Source organism: Muscardinus avellanarius, assembly GCF_963383645.1.
Source record: "Muscardinus avellanarius genome assembly, chromosome: 3".
NCBI lineage: Eukaryota > Metazoa > Chordata > Mammalia > Rodentia > Gliridae > Muscardinus > Muscardinus avellanarius.
Window position 1 is genome coordinate 98,402,386 of NC_137788.1, and position 18,014 is coordinate 98,420,399.

General features: G+C 48.6%; 1 protein-coding gene across 2 annotated transcripts; it reads left to right on the top strand.

Moving 5' to 3' along the window:
- Positions 1-10,861: 10,861 nt before the first annotated feature.
- On the top strand, positions 10,862-15,934 carry LOC308259899 (glutathione S-transferase Mu 2; the record flags this gene model as incomplete). 2 transcript variants are annotated; one of them, XM_080691224.1, is made up of 8 exons in its annotated part: positions 10,862-10,897; positions 11,192-11,267; positions 11,904-11,968; positions 12,247-12,328; positions 12,436-12,536; positions 13,476-13,571; positions 13,657-13,767; positions 15,845-15,934. In XM_080691224.1, the coding sequence occupies 8 exons, from the start codon at positions 10,862-10,864 to the stop codon at positions 15,932-15,934; spliced, it is 657 nt and encodes a 218-aa protein (XP_080547350.1). The 2 variants fall into 2 exon arrangements, with proteins under 2 accessions (XP_080547350.1, XP_080547351.1); XM_080691225.1 differs by lacking the exon at positions 13,657-13,767.
- Positions 15,935-18,014: the final 2,080 nt, after the last annotated feature.

The window sequence follows — 18,014 nt, forward strand, 5'->3', positions numbered from 1 at the left end:
GGCTGGCATCAGAGCCTTCCGTGAGGCAAGGCCACTATTGAGGCCTCCGAGGCTGGGATCGGAGCCTGCTGAGGGGTTAGGCCGGTGCTGGGGCCAGCAAGGCCAGGATCGGAGCCTGCCGTGAGGCAAGGCCGGTGCTGGGGCCTTGGAGGCTGGGATCGGAGCCTGCTGAGGGGTCAGGCTGGTGCCAGGGCCAGTGTGGCCGGGATCGGAGCCTGCAGTGAGGCAAAGCAAGTGCTGGGGCCTCCAAGGCCAGGATCAGAGACTGCTGAGGGGTTAGGCCGGTGCCGGGGCCAACGGCCGGCATTGGAGCCTTCCGTGAGGCAAGGCCGCTATTGAGGCCTTCGAGGCCAGGATCGGAGCCTGCGGAGGGGTTAGGCCTGTGCCAGGGCCAGCGGCCAGCATCGGAGCCTTCTTTGAAGCAGGGCCACTACTGAGGCCTCCGAGGCCTGGATCGGAGCCTGCCGAGGTGTTAGGCCGATGCCAGGGCCATTGGCTAGCATCGGAGCCTGCCATGAGGAAGGCCGGTGCTGGGGCCTCCGAGGCCGGGATCGGAGCCAGCTGAGGGGTTAGGCCAGTGTCGGGGCCAGTGAGACCAGAATCGGGGACTTCCATGATGCAAGGCCGCTGCTTGAGCCAGTGAGGTCTGGATCAGTCCACTGGGTAGCCAGGACACAACTGGGGCTGTCAAGAGTGGGATCGGTATTTGCAATGCGGCATGCACAGAGAAATATCGCAGAAAATTAAAACCAGATGCTTCCCCTAATCAGCAATAACTAGGAGGGAAGGGGCAACAGGAAGTGGTCGAGCTATAAAAAGGGCCCTATAGTGAAGCAATTAAGGTGACCAATCAGAGGCTATGGAATAGGGGAGGATGGAGCCTCTTTAAAAAGCAGGAGGTACATAAACATATGTATCAAAGTTAATCACCAAACAAGCATGGGATCGAGGGATCAAGGGAAGGGGAGGGAATGGGATGGGGACTGGATGAGGGCTAATTGGATGATGTATGCTTGTATATCCTCTCAAGTCTTGTATTCCAATGTGATGTGTGATTACAATGCACCAATAAAAATTAAAAAAAACCCCAAATGCAACTGGTATCTATATTCCTGATCGAAAAGTTCAAATTAAAAAGGCATAACCATAGTAAAGATAAAATATTACATTTGAAACTTAAAAGGGGATTAATTATCAAGGAGAAGACTCAAAACAATTCAATCCTTATAAAATTGGAGAGATGTAAAGGAAGGCCATTGCCAATGAAAACCATTTCAGGACACTGTAGTCAAAATCATCAGGGATAAAAGCAGACACTGTAAAGTCTCAGGTGGAAGTGGTGGGAGGTAGGCACTTCCAACCTGGGAAACAAAATCAGAGGGGTTTGTGTGGCTGGACCCAGGAAGTCCCGAGCCTGGGATGGCCTGGCACCTCGTTACAGCCTCCCTTCTCTCTCCAGAGTCTCTTGCCTTCTAGAACAGGGCAGGAGCAGGCTTTTGGACAAGGGCTGTCTGATGATTGCAGTGTGTAGCATTGGCCCAGGATCACTTGGACTGAGGCACTTCTGTACCCCGGGTTCTCTCATTCCCACTGTGTTAGTGAGAACAGGTGCTGGAGACCCCAGACAGCAGCCTCTGGAGACCAGCCCTGCCTTGGGCCATGCACAGCTCCATGGGGAGAGTCGGGGTGGTCGCGCAGCCCTGCTCTGAGGACTTCTTCAGGGACTCAGGCTCCTTCCGTCTGCACCTCTGCCATCCCCTAGGCTGCTTCTCTTGTCCTCAGCTGAAACTGCACCGTGAGGATGTGAAGAAAGAGAGAACAAGTATGGGTCAAGGAAGCAAGATCATGTGAGGCTGAGTTGCTTGTGTCACAGTCAGACGGGTCCTGCTGGTGAGATTCCTTGTGTGGCTCCAGCGAGTCACAAGACCACCTAGAGCAGTGTCCTCCCGTGCGACGCTGGCTGGGAGCAGAGCCAGGTGTGCTGGCTGCAGGGTGAGGGGACAGCGACCACCGCCCTGGGCTTCCCTGGGGTGGTGAACCATCCCTAAAGAAAGGAGGGACAGTAAAAACATGACCCTGAATTCCTCCTTTTGGTTCCCAAAAACCCAGCTCAGTTTAGGGAACAATGAGAGCAGGCCAGGCCAGGAAAGCCGAGATACATGTTCTCTGTAGGCCATAGGCTTCCTCTAATAACACTGGAAGCCAGGGCGCTAGTGTTATCAGTAGGAATCTACCCTCGGGCATGGACACCAGGACTGTTGCTCTTTGGGATGCTGGACATACAAGCAAAGTAAGCAAGCTGAGGCTGCTGATGTCGCTGCTTCTGCATCACAACATAGAAACCCTCTCTGAGTGGGACGGGCCTGGAGCTGAGAGCGCGGTGGAGAGGTGTATGTCACTTGTCCAACTGGTTGCCACGGGACAGACACCGTGAGGGCTGAGGTGCTCTTTGGCAGAGCAGCACAAGGGCAGAGGGGCCTGTGTGATCAGCCTGTCACCACTAAACCAGGCGCTGATCTCTCAGAAGTTTCCCCTGATATGATGTATGTCCATGCTGTCTGAGCACTTCCTTTTGGTCTGTCAGCAACCTACCCCTCTGTCCTGGCACAACTGGGCTTTGACATGGCAGGTGGGATGCTGATGGTGGGTTTCTGTCATGGGGCCGCAGGTGGGGAGACAGGGGAGAAGACTCGTGTGGACATTTTGGAGAACTGGTCTATGGACATCTCCAGTCAGCTGGCTGGAGTTTGCTCTAACCCAGACTTTGTAAGTCCTCTCATGCCCCCTGCTGGGCCAGGCCAGGCAGGGCCTGGGTCAGGCTCAGGACCCCTGGATTCCGGTGTATTTGGGTCCCATTTCTCTTTTGATTGAGCTGCTTAGCCTCCAGGATATTTCCTCTTCTGCCGCCAGTGTCCCTCACAGCACCAGACTGTATCACACGAGCACTCTTACTCAGTCCCAGCAATCCTGGGTCAGTCCAGACTCCCCAGGACAGACGTTCAGTTTCTAGAGAGAAAAGTCTTTATAAATATCTTCACCTCTGACTCTGCCATGAGCCAGCCCTCTCACAGCTGATTCACACTCTCTGCTGACTCCTGGAAGAGCAGACTCAATCAGTATAATAAAGCAGTACAAGATTAAAGACTGTTATGGACCCCTGAGCTCCAGCCTCTACCCCAGTATTTCTCTTTCACACCATTGTCTCTTTCATACCACCAAGAATTAGCTTGTTTTCCTAGTAGTTACTTCCAGGTCAGCCAGAGGGACTGTGTTGCTCTCCGCGTGCTTTTTTAAAATGGTGTATGTAACTTGTCCTTTGTTTTTACAGGGCCTCACAGTCAACAGTTTACCTTGAGTCTTAGAGGAGACTTTGGACTTTTGAATGATACTGGAACTGTTAAGATTATGGAACTCTTGGCAATGGACTAAATGCATTTTTTATTGTGAGGTGACTGTGATGGCTAGCAGGCTGGGGGTGGAGTGTACTGGTTTGATTTTAGAATGCCCCCTGAGGCCTCAGGGAGCCCAGGTATTAATGTTGGAAGTGGTACTTGGTTGTTAAGGAGGAGTTCCTGGAGTATGGTCTTGGTGCTATGGTTGTTCTTCCCCTCCTCCCTCTCTGCTTCAGCCTCCATGATGTGAGAGAAGAGCCCTTGCTCTCTCTGCTTCAGCCTCCATGATGTGAGAACAAAGCCTCTCTCTCTCTCTCTCTCTCTCTCTCTCTCTCTCTCTCTCTCTCTCTCTCTCTCTCTGTTTCCTGCAGCCATGCCGAGCTCCACAGATGTAACACAGCCTGACATGGACTGAAACTCCAACATCTCCAAAGAACTATGAGCAAATCTTTCTTCCTCCATGTTATGTGGTCAGTTGTCTCAAGTTACAGCAGTCAGAATGTTGACCCAGACAGGATTTATGGAGTGATGGAATCATTCTGTCTTGACCTGGTGGTGATTACATAAAGTATACACTGTCAAAACTCCTATCTATTGTTTGCTTTCCCCCTTAGGATGTCAACAGCAGGTGGGCATGGGTTTTGGTCTTTTTTTTTCCATTGGTTTTATAGTTATTTGTATAACATCGAGAATAGCCACAAACCATATTAAGCACTCAATGGATAATTATTAAGTAAAATATTTTTTATCTTTTGTGATATAACTTCAAATTCTCTTTTAATTTTTTTTTTTTTTGTGTGTGTGTGTGGTACTGGGGATTGAACCCAGGGGCATTCTACCATCAAGCTACAACCCCAGCCCTATTTTATTTTTCTTTTGAAAGAGGGTCTTGCTAGGTTGATGAGTTTCACTACTTGCAGAGGCTCTCTCAAACTGCAATCCCTTCGTCTCAGCCTACCAAGTACTGGGATTTCAGGCAAGTGCCACCTTACCCAGCTTCTTTTGAATTTCATTGATGCCTACTCTTTGGGTAGGTGAGGTTGTCATGTGTATATCAGCTCAGGAAATGATCTTTTTTTAACATTTTTCTTAAAATCCTGTGACTTTGGGCAGTCCACATGCATGCATACCCACTTCTAATTTTTAGTGAGTATCTAGTATTTTTTTCTATAGATATAATTTGTATGGTCTTCTAATGGTTTTGGATGTTCAAATTTTTCCAAAATTTTGCCATGTTTTACAGTTCTCTAATGGTCTCTTAATTAATTGATTTCCTTGTTTTTGGCCACTTATTAGGGAAGATTCTATCCCCAAAGAGGACCTTACAAAAAGTCAAAGCATGAGAATAGTATGCTATTGTAATAGGTGATATGACTGCTCTCCAGTGAGCATGAACTTATTTATGGTTCCATGAGTAATACTGAGGACCTCTTTCTGCATTACCTTAGCCATTTGGGAGCTCACTATTTCATCTTGTGGTACTTTTATAGGTTTTAAAATAATATTTGACATTTGCTACCTTGATATCCCTTGTTAATAACTTATTAGTTGTGTACATGTCCATTAAATTAATTTAAAAAAATATCCTACTCATGGAGTTAGCTTGAAATAATTCTCTCCTGTTCAATTTAAAAAAAAATAATTGGAGACAACTGGTACTTGTTGTTCCATAAATGGATATAACTCAGCAATTGAGGCTATCACTTTTAGCCCTTTTTCTTCTTTACATTTTTTTTTTGTACTGGACATTGAATCCAGGAACATTCTACCTCTGAGCTACACCCCCAGACCTCTCCCATTTTTTAAAAACAGGGTCTCACTAAATTTTTGAGGGTCTTCCTAAGTTTCTGAAGCTGGCCTCAAAGCTGAGATCCTTCTGTCTAAACCTCTCCGGTACTGAGATTGTAGGTCACCATCCCTGACTCTGGGCTTTCCTTTGATGGGAGATTTTATCCTATGAGGCCAATGGTACTTTCTACAAAAGCCAGACCAGAAAATATACATGCAAATAAACCTACAGGCCAATATCTTTGATGAACATGGATGCAAAAATCTTCAAAATAAGTGCTAGGAAACCAAATTCAATGGCATAGTAAAAAGATTACTCAGCATGATAAACTGAAATTCATATCAGAGAATCGAGGGTAGTTCAACATATACAGATCAATATATGTGATAGGGTTAGGGTCAGGACTTGGGGGGTAGAATAATATGGTATATCATCTTAACAAAATAAAATACAAAACCATATGATCATATCAATAGAAGTAGAAAAGGCACTGGATAAAATTAAACACCTTTTCATGAAAAAACTTAGTTGTAGAAGGGACATAACTCAAAGCAGTAAAAGCCATCTATGACAAACCCACAGCTAATGTTATATTAGCTTTGTTTTCACTGTTGTGAAAGCTTTATCTGTAAGATTTGAACCAGACAAGGTTGCCCAGTGCTATCATTTTCATTCAGTAGAGTGTGGAAGACCTAACCAGAGCAATTAGGCCAGAGAAAGAAAGAAAGAAAGAAAGAAAGAAAGAAAGAAAGAAAGAAAGAAAGAAAGAAAGAAAGAAAGAAAGGGCTTCCAAAATGGAAAGGAGAAAGTGAAATTGTCCATTTCTGCAGACGACAGATTCTTATGTAGAAAATCTAAAGGAATCCATGAAAAGGCCATTTGAACTAATAAAAAATTCAGTAAAGTTGTGGGATACAAAGTCAACATACAAAAATAAGTAGTGTCTCTATATACCAAAAGTTAATTATCTGAAAAAGAAATAAAAAATCAATACCATTTACCACAGAAAAGTTAAGTAAAACACTTAGAAATAACTTTAACCAAGAGATGAATGATCTCTATAATGAAACCTAGTAGACATTTATGATAGAAATGGAAGAAGACACAAGAAATGGAAATATATTCTATATTCATGAATTAGAAGACTCAATATTGTTAAGATGTCCATACTTTCCCAACCAATCTAAGGACCCAGTATAATATCTATAAAAACTATCAATCGCATTATTCACAGAAATAGAAAAAAATCAATCTTAAAATTCCTCCATAACACAAATGAACCTCGATAGCCAAAGCAATCTGGAACAAATAGCTAGAGACATCTTATTACCTAGAGTTAAAGCCCTGTCCTACAAAACTGCAGTAAGCACACAGCATGGTATTGGCATGAAAATAGTTATACTGACCAATCAAAAGGATACAGAACAGCCGGGCATGGTGGCGCACACTTGTAATCCCAGAATTCAGGAGGCTGAGACTGGAGGACCACGGTTTACAGACAGCCTCAGCTACTTAGTGAGGCCCTCCACAACTTGGTGTGACCCTGTTTCAAAATAAAAAAATAAAAATAGGGCAGGGCAGGGGTTTAGCTAGGAGGTTGAATGCCCCTGGGTTCCAACACCAGACTCGAAAAAAAAAAAAAAAAAAAAAAGGGATACAGACACAGAATTAAATTCATACACTTACAGACAACTGATTATTATTATAATTATTTTTTGGTGGTGCTGGGGATTGAACCCAGGGGCATTCTACCACTGAGCTACACCTATAGCCTTATATTAATTTTTATTTTGAAACAGGATCTCACTAAGTTGCAGAATGCCTCACTAAGTTGCTGAGGCTGACTTTGAAATTGTGATCCTCCTGTTTCAGCCTCCCAAGGACCTGGGCTTACAGGTGTGTGCCACCATGCTTGGCTCAGCCTACTGACTGTGGCAAAGGTGGCTCGATGGGGGGAAAATGATATCTTTAATAAATAGTAGTAGGAAAAAACCTGGATATCCACATTCAGAGATGAATGAAAGTAGACCCCTATCTCTGACCATACAGAAAAATCCACTTAATATAGATCCAATGTCACTCAAAAGCACAAAACTACTAGAGGGAATGCTCCATGGTGTAGGCAAGGATTTTTTTTTTTTTTTTTTTTTGCGGGTTTTTTTGGGATGGAACCCAGGGGCATTTGATCTCTGAGCCACACCCCTGCCCTATTTTTTTTTCTTTATTTTGAAACAGGTTCTTACACTAAGTTGCAGAGGGCCTTACTAAGTAGCTGAGGGTGTCTGCGAACCACGATCCTCTGGTCTCAGCCTCCTGAATGCTGGGATTACAAGAGTGCGCCACCTCGCCCGGCAAGGATTTTTTTGAGGATAAGAACTTACAAGAATAGGCAACCAAAATAAAAATAGACAAATTAGATTACATCAAGCTAAAATGATTCTGCACAGCCGGGCGTGGTGGTGCACTCTCGTAATCCCCGCGCTTGGGAGGTGGAGACAGGAGGATCACGCAGGTTCGAAGCCAGCCACTTGGCTTAAGTTCTGGTGCTCTGTTTTACAGTAGGGTAATATTGGCTAACCATATTATATTGTATATTTCAAAATAATTGAATATTCTCTTCACAAAGAAATGATAACTATTTGAGATGAGGGATATGCTAAATGCCTTGATTTGATTGCCACACAACATAGACCTTCACAGACTGGGAGGTAGCTCAGTGGTAGAGTACTTGTATAGCATGATGGGGCAGGGCTTCAATCTAAGTACTGCAAATTTTTTAAAAATGTTTTTAAACCACACAATACCCCATAAATATGTACAATTATTATGCATTAGTCTCAAATAAAACTTAAAAATAAACCTTAAAACTCTAAAGAAGAAAAAATAGGATAAAGCAATTTCAAGATGCAATTCATATACTTGAAGAAAGTCTTGTGAAATGGAACTTAATATTTGTATGCCAGGCATAATAGGCATGCCTGTAATGCCAGCACTTGAGAGGCTGAGAAAGGAGAGTTGGCGGCCAGTCTCAGCAACTTAGTGAAGACACTCTTAAAATAAAAAATAAAATAAGACTGCAGATATAGCTCAGAAGTAGAATGCCTCTGGGTTCAATCCTTAGTAACACACACATGCGCGCGCGCGCGTATGCGCGCACGCGCACACACACACACACACACACACACACACACACACACACCAGAGAGCAAGGTAAGTGCTGTTTTTAACTTTTTATTTGGTGTAATATCAGACTTTGAGACAATTTCCAAAAAAAGCACAAAGAACTCCTTTGTACTCCAGCTACCCACTCTGTCCACACTACTCCTTTTCCTCCTCTCTCTCCTCCTCCACACCCTTTGTCCATCTGACTCTCCGCAGCATGCTGTGTAGGCGAACAAAAGCAATCAGAATCCACACACCACGTTCTCTCTCCGAGATGCCATTCCTGATTGTGGATTCAGACCCTCAAGGGACAACTGTGCTTTCCAGTCATGCCCACTGTTCTCCCAGGTCAGGTCTTGGAAGCTATACTTGTGTATAGTTTATGACAAATATTTTTTTGGTATTGAGGATTGACCCTAGAGGCATTCTACCTCCAAACTACACCCCCAGCCTGATTTTTTATTTCTTTATTGGAAACAGGGTCTCACCAGGTTTCTGAGCCTTGCTATATTGCTAAGGCTAGCTTTAAACCCACAATCCTCCTGTCTCGGTCTCCTAAATATAAATTGGGATTACAGGCATGTGCCACCACACCTGGCAGAATGTATTACAGTTTATGTAATACATTCCTTTTTGGAAAGCTTTGAAAATCATGCCACAATTCCTAAGGAATACATGCCTTTTTGTCTTATTATTTTCCCTTATGATGCACTATAACCTCACTCAAATCTTAATTGCTTTTACCAAATTTGGTTGTTTATGTTTGTTTTACTTGGCTGTAAAATTAACACTTAGCCGAGAAAAAATGTTTCCTTAATTGAGAATTTTTTTTGTCCTGATGTTTAAGTCTTTTCCCTAGTTCTGATTTTTATTAACTTGTTATTTCTCTTTTTGTTTGTTGTTGGACTAACAAGGATCCATCAATGTAGCTGAAGGATTTAGAGAATCAACTTTTGGTTTCTGAAGTGTATGGATACCCGTGTGCCTTTAATAAAGGAGGGCTCAGATGGACAGATACCCACGTACACTATCTGTCCTCTGGCTTTCAAACTTCTCCTCCTTTGCCGCCACCATCGTCATCGTGCTCCTCCTCCTCCTCCTCCTCCTCCTCCTCCTCCTCCTCCTCCTCCTCCTCCTCCTCCTCCTCCTCCTCCTCCTCTTCCTCCTCCTCCTTCTTCTGATGGAACCTAGGGGCATTCTACTTCAGAACTACACCTCAGCCCTATTTCTTCCTTCTTTCTTTCTTTCTTTCTTTCTTTCTTTCTTTCTTTCTTTCTTTCTTACAGTGCTGGGGATTTAACCCAGGGACATTCTATCTCCAAGTGGAAAAAAGGTCTCACTGAGTTGCAGAGGGCCTCACTAAGTGGCTGAGGCTGTTGCCCAACCGCGATCCTCCGGACTCAGTCTCCCAAATGCTGGGATTACAAGAACGGGTCACCACGCCGGGCTCTATTTTTTATTCTTAATTTTGAAACAGCTCTCACTAAGCTGTGGAGAGCTTCAGTAAGTAGCTGAGGCTGGCTAGGGATCTGCAAGCTTCCTGTTTCAGCCTCCCAAGTACTGGAATTACAAGTGTGCGCCACCACCTGCTTATTCTTTATTTTGAAACAAGGTCTCACTAAGTTGTGGAGTAAATCACAAATTGCTGAGGTTGGCTAGGAATCTGCAACCCTCCTGTTTCAGCCTCCCAAGTACTGGGATTAAGCATTCGCTATCATGCCCAGCTCAAAATTATTATTTTGACTTATGTTAGTATTTTCAAACCATCATCCCTCTGTGGGATCTAGAAAATATTTTTTTTCGAAACCCAAGATGTGTGAAACTCAAAATGAGAGACCCTTAGGACATAAATCTACAGCAATTCAGGGGGCCGGTACTGTGCGGGTGCAGGGTGCTACAGCCTACAGGAGCTATTGAGGCAGCTCCTGGAGCCAGGACACAGATTTGGACCTGCGCTGGGAGAAGTGGCCCTGTCTGAAAGGGGGCGCGGGGTTTGCAACTCCCAAAGCTCTCTACAGCCCCAGTGACTTGATCTCTCTGCACACCTTCTGATTTCTATGCATTACATAGGACAGAGGCACACTGATCTCGCGGGTCGCTGCACCCCATTTTGGCCCAGCGTAGAAACAGCTATGCGAGGAGAGAGAGGAGGGCGAACAGCGGGTGCTCCACCACCTGGCCAGTCTCCGCGGTCACTGCGGCCTCCGGGGGGCCCAGCAGAGGGGAGCTGCAGGGGTGGAGCTGGAGAGCAGGCACGCTCCGCACCGCCTCAGCTTGGTGCACCCGGCTCCAGGGACCTTGAGAGCCAGTAGGCGGAAGGCGCCTCTGTCTCCTCCCTCCGAGGGCCTGGCTCCGCTCCCAGCTCTCGGGTTGGAGGAAATCGAGGGTGGGGCGGAGCGGGTCAAAGACTGGACCACGACTAGTCCCAGCTGCTCTGTGCACAGGCGCACTCAGAACGCAGAGGCCAGCCTGGTGGGTCTGTCACCTCAGTCCACAGCCGCACCCCACGCCTCGCACCATGTCTATGACCCTGGGATACTGGGACATCCGCGGGGTGAGCGAGGGGTGCCCTGGCAGCTGGGAGGGCGCTGGGTGTGGGAACTGAGGGGTAGCTGGGGGCCGATTCCTGGAGATAGATGCTCTTCAGAACTTGCCGGATCCCTCTGCCTGACCCTGTTGGAGTCTATCTGTGTCTGTGTCTGTCTCTCCCTCTCCCTATTCATCTCCCTCTCCCTCCCTCAAGTCAATCCCAATCCCCATGTTAGCGGTTGGATGGTGGCTCTCCTGGAGGAGGTGAAGTCATCAGGGTCCCTCCATCCCTGACTTCGCCCACCACCCTCTCTCCCAGCTGGCTCATGCCATCCGCCTGCTCCTGGAATACACAGACTCCAGCTATGAGGAGAAGAGATACTCCATGGGGGATGGTAAGGGCACCGTGCTGGTCAGTCCCTGCCTGGCGCCTGCTGGTTGGTGCCCAGCAGCCCCTGCCTGGCCACCTGTCCCTCAGCCTGCAGGTCTCCTGTAGCTGGACCTGCCCCTTTCAGAAACCTCTTTGACACTGCAGTTTGACTTACAATACAAGATGCTGAGAGGGGAAGGCTGTGTGGTCCTCTGTATCTGTCATGGTGTTGGTCCCCTCAGCGCTTGCCTAAGTCTTTTGTAAGCCTTGGTCATGGGGGGGGGGCACAGACTTTACAGATATTCTTTTTTTGTGTGTGGTAATGGGGTTCCTGGAAACCCGTCTGCCTCTGGGCTATACTCCCAGACCTATTTTATACTTTTCTAAAAATTATTTGGAAACAGGGTCTCTTAAAGCCAGGGCAGCTGGCTTCGAACCTGCACGATCATCCTGTCTCCGCCTCCCAAGCGTGGGGATTACAAGCATGCGCCACCACACCTGGTGCTGATATTCTTTATCCTTGCAGACATGGAACATGAGATGGGGTGGTTCAGATCCCAGGTCCACTGTCTGGGGTCTTGTCCCACTTCTTGGGAGGGTCCCTGGGGAAGGAGGGTGGAATCAGGGGAGGTTTGCTTTCACTCCCTCTTCTCCACCGCAGCTCCCGACTATGACCAAAGCCAGTGGCTGGATGAGAAATTCAAGCTGGGCCTGGACTTTCCCAATGTAGGTGCAGGTTTGGAGTAGCTTGGGAAAGTGAAGGATCCCTGCCTCATCTCCTTACCCAGATTAGAGTTTCTCCATCTGAGTCTCTCATTCCTGACTCTACACTGTCCTTCTGCGATGGTCCAAGTGCCAGCTCATTCATTCATCCTATGGTATAATTATGAAGGACCTACCATGGGCACCTACAGTGTGTGCCGGGTCTCACATGTGCCCTGACACAGGGAGGGGCTGTTGGCACCTGGATTCCCACCTGACCTTCCCTGGCACCTTCCATGCAGCTGCCCTACTTGATTGACGGGGCTCACAGGATCACCCAGAGCAATGCCATCATGCGCTACATCGCCCGCAAGCACAACCTGTGTGAGTGGGGCCACCTGCAGGGCGCGGGGGGAGGGGGGACGACAGTGGCGCCCCCTGGGCTTGGCGGGGGAGATGCTCAAGAGACGTCTGTGTTGTGTGGGCTGCAGGTGGGGAGACAGAGGAGGAGAAGATTCGTGTGGACGTTTTGGAGAACCAACTTATGGACAACCGCATGGAGCTGGCCAGGCTTTGCTACAGCCCTGACTTTGTGAGCCTCCCGACCCTGGGCTGGGTGGGGCAGGGTTGGATCAGGGTCTGAACCCTTGCGTTCCCATCATCTACTCTCGTTCGTGTTTCCGTCTGCATCCCTTAGTGCTGCTTATCCTGCAGTGTTCTGAACTGCGGACAGTGAGCCTCCAACCCAAAGTCATGTCAAACGAAGGCTCTGTGTTGCCTCCCACCGACCTGAGGATACAGGCCGGACTCTAGTGGGTGGAATTCCAGTACCCTGACAGAGAGCTCACATTCTGAATCCCCCAGCTCTGCCTGCTGTCTTAGGTCCCGTGTCATGTCTCCCATTGATGTAAAGCATTGCAGCTCCTGAAACACAAAAAGTACGAGCTGGGCTGGGAGGGCGCCCTTGCCCTGGAACTTCATCCCAAACCATTTCTCTGTGGAGCTTCCTTGACGCCCACAGAGATAAGCCGGTTTTCCCAGCAGGCAGCTCACAGTCAGCCCAAAGGTCTTGGTTATCTCCCTCTTTTCTTTTGCCCTCTCAAAGCTGCTTCATCTTTGTGGAAGCTGCACAAACCCCATGCCCTTCCTCTGCCACCCTGTCATCTAGATCATTCAAATTCCTTCTCTGCATGCTTTTGGTTCTTTATTCTGTGATCCTGCATACCCACTGAGTCCAGAGCCCACAGCACTCCTGGGCCTGACGCACAGGGGCCGTTGGGACCTCAGTGCTGACAGTCTCAGGACAGCACGTGTTCCTCTGTGACTTCCCAAGACTGACAGGTGGGGTTTTGTTGCTAAGCAGGAGCCTAATCAGTGCTGATGTATTAATTTGCAGCTTGTACCATGACCCAGGCCTGGTCTCGGGAAAGCTGGCTGCTCACCCTGCAGCTGGGCCATGACAGAGCTGGAGAGGTGGTCCCTCTGCCAGGAGCTTAGGGCTGCAGCTGATGACGGCTCTTTTCTGCCTCAGGAGAAGCTGAAGCCGGAGTACCTGGAAGGCCTCCCTGAGAAGATGAAGCTCTACTCACAGTTCCTGGGGAAGCGGCCCTGGTTTGCAGGGGACAAGGTAAAGGGAGGGCGAGGCAGGAGGACCAGTGTCCTTCTCTCTAGCTCCTGGCACTTGAAGACCACTGGTCCTCGGCTCTCTGCAGATCACCTTCGTGGATTTCCTGGCTTATGATGTTCTTGAGAGGAAACGAAGGTTTGCGCCCAAGTGCCTGGACGCCTTCCCAAACCTGCAGGATTTCATCTCCCGCTTTGAGGTGACGCTCCTGGCCTTCCATCTTCCTTCCCTTCCCCTTTCCCTGATGTTTTCATAGCCCTAATGTTTATCAAGCACTGGCCTTCTGCCAGGACCTGTGCTCAGCGTCTTACATCGATTGTGTCAAGTTTTTCCATACAACGTTTCTACAATCTCGTGGACTTGCCAGGCCCAGCAGACAGATGAGGAAGCTGAGGCTGTAGAGGCAAGTCATCCTCTCAAGGCCGCAGCGCCAGTGGAGGTGGAGCTGGGCTCCCTGCCAGCCTCGGGCTGCTAGGGCTCAGCCAGTGGCTCTCCCTGTCTCCTATAAAAGGTAAAGTGTCAGAGCCAGGCATGGTGGCGCATGCTAATAATCCTAGTGCTTGGGAGGCTGAGACAGGAGGATCATGAAGGTTTGAAGCCAGCCTCAGCTACTTAGTGAGGTTCTCAACGACTTAGTGAGACCCTGTTTCCAAATAAAACATAATACAGGGCTGATGGTATAGCCTGGAGGTAGAAAGCCCCTGGGTTGCACCCCCAGTACCTCACACCCACACACAACAAGTGTCAGGTCCTGGTGCAGCCTGGGCTTCCCGGGCCAGGACCCAGTGGAGGAGGCCGAGCGTGTCAGCAGGTGCAGGTGGCAGTAGGAGGGCTGAGGCCAGCTGGACTGGTGTGAAGTATAAGACATAGACTATATTCACTTCATCTCAGAGCACCATCCTGTCTGTTGTCTGGTATACATCTCAGGGCACAGTTTGAACTGAATTTTGGTAAAAAAGTGGGTGGCCTTGTTGGAGGATTTTATCTTCAATTGTTTTATAGTGAGGAAAGTTCCTACCCTCCTTCTCTTGTTGTCTTCTAACACCCCAGCATTCTATCTGTGAAATAGGGTCCCACACTTATTTTTCAACCGATTGACTGACACTCCTATATCTGAAGCTTGAAATCAGGCCCAGTGAGCCGTGCGAAGATGCTCTGTCCACTCTGGGACTGATCCTTGGGAGCATAATCTGCGCCTCGCCCTACAGCTCAGCGTGGGTCACCGGGATCCCACATGTTGGTCATCAACAAAACCTCCTTTATTACAAATTGGGAATGGGAAGCATTAGCTCTATAGGTTGTTTAGCCAGGGATCTGTTTTCCTTCCCCACTCCCCACCAAGGGACACACCTTCTTAGCTGGTTCTCATCAGCTCTGGTTCGGGTCTAGGCTGGGTGGCCTTGGGGATCTTGCAAGAGCTGCCATGAGTGTGGGAAGGCTGGGAGAAGAGATCCGAGGGCTGTGGCCTGTGGCCTGCTGGGCCTGGCTTGCTGAGTGCAGAGAGCCCTGAATCTTTGAATTCCTTAGAAAGTATATCTGAGCCATCACTATCCAGGAAGGGTGGTGCACAGCACATCTGACTGCCATTGGGCCTGCTCCCTGTAGCAGGGCTGGAGACACTGTAAGTTGGGGCACAGTGATATTGTGCGCAGGTACAAAGTAGAAAAGTTCAGTCTTTCTGCTGTCTGGGGAATGAGTGGAGCTAGCCTGGCCTTTCAAGCTGCTCCCCGCCCTGTTCACATTTACTGAGGATATTCTGATTCCCTGGGTAAGATGTGGTCTCTCATCTGTGCTGCACGAGCAAGCCAGTCAAGATGTGCCCAGGGAGTAAGGGAAGGTTTCTGCAGACAGGGATGACAGGGTCCTCTGTACTGGAGGGTGCAGGAGGTGAGGGCAGCAGAGAGCACAGAGTCAGAGAGATGGAGCCGGCTGCATCCGGCCCTGTCCTACCAACCAGCTGTGTGAGCACAAGGGAGCCAACTAACCTCTCTGTTCCTCAGGTTCTGTCCTGAGAAATGGTGGTGGTGGCGCAATCTGCAGGATGTTGAGTTGGCCTTTTAACCCTGCACTGTGATGTCTAGTGGGTATAAAGCCCCTTGTGTGGTGTGTAGTCTGCCCTTAGTCACAGGACGTCACGGCGTTCCCTTCCAGAGCTGGGTCCTGAGCCAGCTGTGCTGCGCTGGGCTCTGGAGTCTCGTGGCGAGGCTGCCCCTGGAGTGGGCCTGGCCAGCCCCTGGGCACCAGCCTGAGCTCCTGCCTCCTCTCTCCATTCTCAGGGCCTGAAGAAGGTCTCAGCCTACATGAAGTCCAGCCACTTCCTCCCCAGACCTGTGTTCACAAAGATGGCCCGGTGGGGCGACAAGTAGGGCCTTGTAAGGATGGGGCAGGACGTGGGGAGCCCATCCTCCTCCAGCTGCTCACGGTCCTGGGAGCATCCGGAGCCCTGCAGCCCCGTGCCACCTTCCCGGTCCTCCTCCCTGTGTTCACACTGTCCTCATGCCAAGGCCTTATCAGCCCTCTTTTCTCCCACTAACCCTGTCCTGCTCAGGCCCTGAGAGCCTCGCCTCATTTTCCTTCATCAGCTTCCCTCCTAACCTTACCATGTCCTGCACTAATGCCAGCCTGACCATCATGCCGGGCAGTGGCTGTGTCTGCTTAGAGGACACCGCCTGGCCCTCCCCTTGGAGCTCAGCCCTGCGCTCTGCCCGAGGAGCAGTTGGCCCAGTGTGCAGCCCGCTCTGTGGTGACGGCCCTGCCACAGCCCGTCTCACCCCCGTGGAGCCCGAGCCACACTCCCTCTGCCTTTGCCTCCCTACACTGGCTGCTTTCCGGGGACTGGCCGGTGCCCCTGGCGGTGGCTGGATTCACAGGGACCGTGGCAGGTCTGAAGGGGTTGACACTTCCTGCTCCGCGTAAGCTGGCTCTCCAGCATCCCGCCTGTGCCCTCCTCGCCATTGCCCTCAAGGTACCTGGCTGCTGCACAGATGCCTCCAGCCATGTCTCTTGGTTATATCTTTAGTCTCCTGGGTACTTGTTAGAAAATTTTCTTTACTTCTTTCATAAATAAAAAATGTATTTTTCCTGGTGTACACCTCATTAATACCTTGGTTGGGACTAGAGTTGGAGAATATAATCCTTGAGTCTGATGGATTAACATTTTGATTTGTTGATGTTTATTTCTAATAAGTTTAATATTTTCCCTCCAAAAAACAATGGCCTAAAAAAAAAGCTGGGCGTGGTGGCACATGCTTGTAATCCCAGCATTTGGGAGGCTGAGACAGGAGGATCGCAGTTCACGGACAGCCTCAGCTACTTAGTGAGGCCCTTTGCAACTGAGTGAGAGCCTGTTTCAAAATAAAGAATAAAAAATAAGGCTAGGGGTGTAGCTCGGAGGTAGAGTGCCCTGGGTTCCATCCCCAGTACTGCAAAAATAAAATAAAATAAAATAAAATAAAATAAAATAAAATAAAATAAAAATGACTTAATTTTATCTAAAATATTTGTGAATTTGCATTGAAGGCGTCACCGTATCATCCATGGAGTGGGAAGAAGCAACGCAATCCATCCCAGAGGTCACGCTATAAACTCTCAGGAAAACTCCACCTGACACATTTTGCGCAGTGTCTTTCTAGCCAATCAGAACGTGTCCACTTTGTATAGTTGGCACAGAGCACGTAGACACCCAGAGGATCGGGCAAGATTCCCTGAGGTCACAACTGGCTACAGTCACTTGCTTTAGAGCACTTTCCAGTGCCCCTAATCCCCACTGCTCCCTATTGCCCTACCCATTCCACCCCTTGGGATGCTCCTCCTGGCCCCAGGGACCCACCCTTGAGAGCCTGCTGGTCAGCCCTTCCCTACTCCTGCAGAGCCGTCCTCCTCTGAAGGGCCCTGTGCTCTGGGCCTCCTTTCCCAGCTCCTCAGTCCTGGCTGTCATTGGCATGGCCTCCTTCTCCTGCATTTGAACTCTCTCCTCTCCACTTCTCTCTGTTTATAAAACTAAGATGTGTCCATATTTCGAAAATCTCTCCCCTGATGGTCCTACCTGACTTGCAGTGTATTAGTCAATCCAGAGTCAACTTGAAGGACCATCATAGATTCCCCAGCAGTGAATTTTCTTTTCTTTTTTTTTTTTTTTTCGGTACTGGAGATGGAACCCAGGGCATTCTACCTCCGAGCTACACCCCCAGTTTTATTTTTTCTTCTTTATTTTGAAACAGGGTCTCACTGAGTGGCAGAGGGTCTCACTAAGCAGCTGATGCTGTCCGTGAACTGTGATCCTCCCGTCTCAGCCTCCCGAATGCTGAGATTAAAAGCGTGCGCCACCACGCCCGGTGTGAATTTTCAATAAAGGCGGAACCAGATGGATGAACAACAGTGTGCCATTTCTATTCTATGACTTCAAAATTAGTATTCTAATTACTTAAAAAATCATTTCCTCAGCCA